The sequence below is a fragment of the Nicotiana sylvestris genome, chromosome 3 (assembly GCF_000393655.2).
Source record: "Nicotiana sylvestris chromosome 3, ASM39365v2, whole genome shotgun sequence".
NCBI classification, from domain to species: domain Eukaryota; kingdom Viridiplantae; phylum Streptophyta; class Magnoliopsida; order Solanales; family Solanaceae; genus Nicotiana; species Nicotiana sylvestris.
Window position 1 is genome coordinate 114,998,080 of NC_091059.1, and position 4,729 is coordinate 115,002,808.

Consider the following 4,729-nt stretch of genomic DNA (forward strand, 5'->3'; position numbering starts at 1 on the left):
TCTATTGAGCATCAATTTGTAGTATTTGCAAGCCACTTGAAGTCTATTTTTTTTACGATTTAGAAGTATTGAGGCGAAGTTAATTTCTTCTTATTTTCTTCTACTTTCTTTATTTTATTGTCCTTTTGTAGGTCAAGCAAGAAAGATATATTCTTGTTCAACAAGATGATTCACGCATGAAGAAGGTGGCCTTAGAGTGTGAGGGGATGGGTACTCATCCCTGCCCAAATATCAGAGAGATTACTCTCAGTGGCCTGACTATCGGAGAGATTACTCTCAATGTGGCCCGACTATCGGAGAGATTACTCCCAAATGACCCGACTATCGGAGAGATTACTCTCAAAATGACCCGACTATCAGAGACATCACTCTCAAAATGATCCGACTATCAGAGAGATTACTCTCAAAATGACCCGACTATCGGAGAGATTACTCTCAAGGCGTCCCGACTATCGGAGAGATTACTCTCAAAATGATTCGACTATCGGAGAGATTACTCTCAAGACGGCCCGACTATCGGAGAGATTACTCTCAAAATGACCCGACTATCGGAGAGATTACTCTCAAAATGACCCGACTATCGGAGAGATTACTCTCAAAGTGGCCCGACTTCCGGAGAGCCCAACTTAAGGTGCAAAGTGACTCATATGTCCACCTTAAGATTGGAAAGTTATAGTTCCTTTTAAGAACAAACCCACGAAGAGGCCGATTTAAGGTACAAAGGGACTTATATGTCCACCTTAAGATTGGAAAGTTATAAAACTTCAACTCGAAGACTTCATGGACTTGATGACATCGACTTGAACACTTGGAAAACTTTGAAGATTCGGCGGACTTTGCAGACTTCAACTTGAAGACCGACAAATTTGAAGATTCGGCAGACTTTGATGTTTCAATCTGAAAAATTTGAGGGCTCAATTACTTCCACTTGAAGACCGACGAGTTTGAGGACCTCAAGTTGAAGACTTCAACTTGGAGACCTGGAGGGCTTAGATATCTCAACTTGAAGGGTGGCGAACTTGAAGACTTCAACTTGAAGACCGACGAACTTGAAGATTTCAACTTGGAGACTTCGAGGGCTTAAATGTGTCAGCTTTTCTTTTGCTTTACATTGTCCGACTTTTATCTTAGTCGCATAATTTTCAGCTTTAAGCGCTTGAAACAAAAGATTCATATTTTGTTGTGGGAGAGTCCAAATAATGAACCATTAGATTTCTCGAAAATTAAACTTCAATATCTAAAATATATCCAAAATTTAGAATCAAACACCTTCAGAATCGCCCCAGATAATATTTTGAAACCAACTTTAGATTCCACCACATTGAAAATTTCAGCTTTGCGCAGTATCACCAAAAAAATTACATCTTAGTGTAGGGACGTCAAAATTACAAACCGTTTGATTTCATGAAAACTAGACTTAAAGATCTAGAACATATCCAAAATTCTCAATCAAACAACTTCAAAATCATCCCAGATAATATTTTGAAATTAACTTTATATTGCACCATGCTACCAATTCTAGATTTGCGCAGTCTCACCAAAAAATTCATATCTTGGTGTAAAAATATCAAAATTACAAACCGTTTGATTTTATGAAAACTAGACTTCAAGATATATAATATATCCAAAATTCTCAATCAAACAGCTTTAGAATCTCCCCAGATAATATTTTGAAATTAACTTTATATTGTACTACGCTATCAATTCCCGATTTGTGCAGTCTTACCAAAAAAATCATATCTTGGTGTAGAAGCGTCAAAATTACGAATAGTTTGATTTTTCGGAAACAAAACATCAAAATTTAAATCATATCCAAAATTTAAAATTTAATACCTTAAGGTTTGTTTCAGATAATATTCCAAATTCAACATAAAATTCTGACACGCTAACAATTTCAGATTGCACGACTTCACCAAAACTTTTGTATCTTGGTATGGAAGCCTCAAGATCGGACGATGTCTTTCTTTCCATCAATCAAAATTTAAGAGCTATATTCTCACAAATATCTTGGGTTCAAGTCTCACTGAATTTGAAACATTGTGCCAAACAATCTTTTCCTTATGCTTGTGTTTCCTTTTGATGCCTCTCTTCTCTTCCCCCTTTTTTTAAGGCAGAGGGCGGACTTTAAGACCAACAAACTTGAAGGTTTGGCAAACCTGAAGACATAGAGAATCCCTGGACTTCAATGCAAATACTTGACATCCTTCTAAAATCGGCCCATTGAAGATATCAATTTACCATGGAGGGTTGCCCCCTTTAAATCAAATGAGATCAAAGTTCAACAGGAGGATGGCATTTCTGCTTGATCTTACATTCCTTCATACTTCATTCGAACAACAATTGGGGAAATATGTATCTTTTGAACTTATGCGAATGAACTTAGAATGAAACTCTAAGCTGCCTAAGTACCCCGGTGAAGAGGATCAAGTCATACCGTAGTTCAGACTGGGTGATTTTTTTAAATATTTTTCTTTTATTTTTTTTATGTCCTAACTTTTGCTTAGACCGCCTCTTTCGAAGTTTTCAACCTAGAGGACACTTTTTTGGAGGGGGAGGCATACACAGTTTAGACTCATGCGGGATAGGAATGTAGCAACATGTAGTTTAGGCTCATGCGTCAAGGAGCGTTGCAACTTCAAGGATAATACTTCTTTAAAAACTTGCCATTTATAGGGCTGATTCTCATGCCATCTGCATCAACCAACTTGTAAGCCCCACTTGAGTAAGCTTCTTGTACGACATATGGCCCATCCCATTTTGAAGTGAACTTCCCTACAGGTTTATGGGAAGTAATTATGGGTCTTCGTACGACAAGGACTTGATCTCTTACTTGAAAGGATCTGGGGCGAACTCTTTTATTGAAGGCGCGAGACAATCGAGCTTGATAACATTCAAGACTTTGTTGAGATTCCAACCTCTTCTCATCAAGAGCCTCCAACTCTGCTAATCGAAGTCGAGCATTTTCTTCATCAGTGATCCGTTCTTGAATAGCAGTCATAATGAAGGTATTTGATGCACAAGTGGCAAGACGACTTCGACTCCATAAACGAGTGAATAAGGAGTCACCTATGTTGGCGTGTAGTGAGTCGTCCTATATGCCCATAGAGCTTCTTCAATACGGTCATTCCAATCTCGTTTGGATTTGAAGACAACTTTCTTTAATAAGTTGCATAGAGTTTTGTTGAATGCCTCAGCTAGACCATTGGCGGCAGTATCGTACATCGAAGAGTTAGGTTTTTTGAAGCCAAAGAGATCACAAATCTTGTTCATCAACCTATTATCGAATGACTTCCCATTATCCGTTATTATGTAACAAGGAATTCCAAAGCGATAAATAATGTTTACTCGGATGAAACTTGCAACATTTTCCTTCTTTACTTCCTTAAGAGCAACAACTTCAGCCCATTTTGAGAAGTAGTCAGTTGCAGCCAAGATGTATAGGTGCCCACCAGAGGACTTTGGCAGTGGTCCAACAACATCTAATCCCAAGCATCAAACGGCCAGGATGCAATAGTCAGGTGCAACACTTTAGGAGGTTGATGAATAAAATTCGCATGAAATTGACAAGCCTTGCATCTTCGAGCATAGTCCAAACAATCTTTTACCATCATTGGCCAATAATATCCCATCCTTTTTATATGGAAGTGGAGCTTTGGTCCAGACTGGTGTGACCCACATACCCCAGAATGTGCCTTTTGCAAAGCTTGGAGTGTTTCTTCTTCCCCTAAGCATCGCAAGAGTACTCCTTCAATTGACCTTTTGTATAGAGTATCTTTGTAGTAAAGGAAGCGAGGTGCACGACGATGGATTGCAGTCCTTCTCTGCAGATTTACTGGAAGTATCCCACAGCATAAGTAGTCGATAATGGTTGTCGCCATTCTTCTTTCTCAACTTCAGAAACCGCGACAAGATGCTTAAGTTCATTTTCTTCCCCTTCAGCCTCATTTGGAAGAGGTACTACCCATTTTTGGCAGATTATAATTTGCGCTTGATCAGGCAGGGTTAATGTTGAAGCTAGGGTAGCTAAAACATCAGCCTTCTTATTTTCTTTTCTTGGCACATGCTGAATAGTCACATCGTCGAGCCACCCCCTTAATGTTTTAGCATATTCATGATATGGTCGTAGTTCAGGCTTCTTGACCTCGTAACTACCTAAAAGCTGATTGACCACTAACTAGGAGTCACAAAAGACTTGCAATTGCAATTGCTTCATATCGATGGCCATTCCAAGACCAAGTATTAATGCTTGATACTCAACAACATTGTTGGAACAGAGTTGTATCAAGGTGAAATAGTAGGGCAAGACTTCACCTTAGGGAGTGACAAATACTACGCCAGGCCCAGCTCTCCCACGATGTGCAACACCATCAAAGTACATCTTCTATAGAGGTTGAACTTCAACGACCATTGTGTCATCATCATGTAGTTCATCAGTTAACTCTCAATCATCAGGTATCAGATGAATTGCCAAAAAGTCTGCCAATGCTTGTCTTTTTACAGCCTTTTGAGGGATGTACAAAACCTCGAATTGTTGAAATTGGAGGTACCATCTCGCTAGTTGATCACTAAGAATAAGTTTACATCACGAACTTGATGGGATTTGCTTTAGAAACAAGACGGACAACATGAGCTTTAACGTAGTGCTTCAACTTTTGAATTGAGAAGTGTAACAACCCGACCGGTCATTTTGAGAAATTGCACTTCGCTCGCTAGTTCCCAGGAATGACTA

At 39.1% G+C, this 4,729-nt stretch overlaps 1 protein-coding gene across 1 annotated transcript; it reads right to left on the reverse strand.

Annotated features, from left to right (window-relative positions):
* Positions 1–2,635: 2,635 nt before the first annotated feature.
* LOC138887868 (uncharacterized) lies at positions 2,636–2,998 on the reverse strand. The gene has a single exon (XM_070169660.1). The coding sequence runs from the start codon at positions 2,996–2,998 to the stop codon at positions 2,636–2,638; it is 363 nt and encodes a 120-aa protein (XP_070025761.1).
* Between the last annotated feature and the right edge of the window lie 1,731 nt (positions 2,999–4,729).

What these genes read in the sequence shown, in the direction of transcription:
- LOC138887868 (XM_070169660.1), bottom strand. Translation starts at nt 2,998, where the DNA reads ATGACTGCTATTCAAGAACGGATCACTGATGAAGAAAATGCTCGACTT.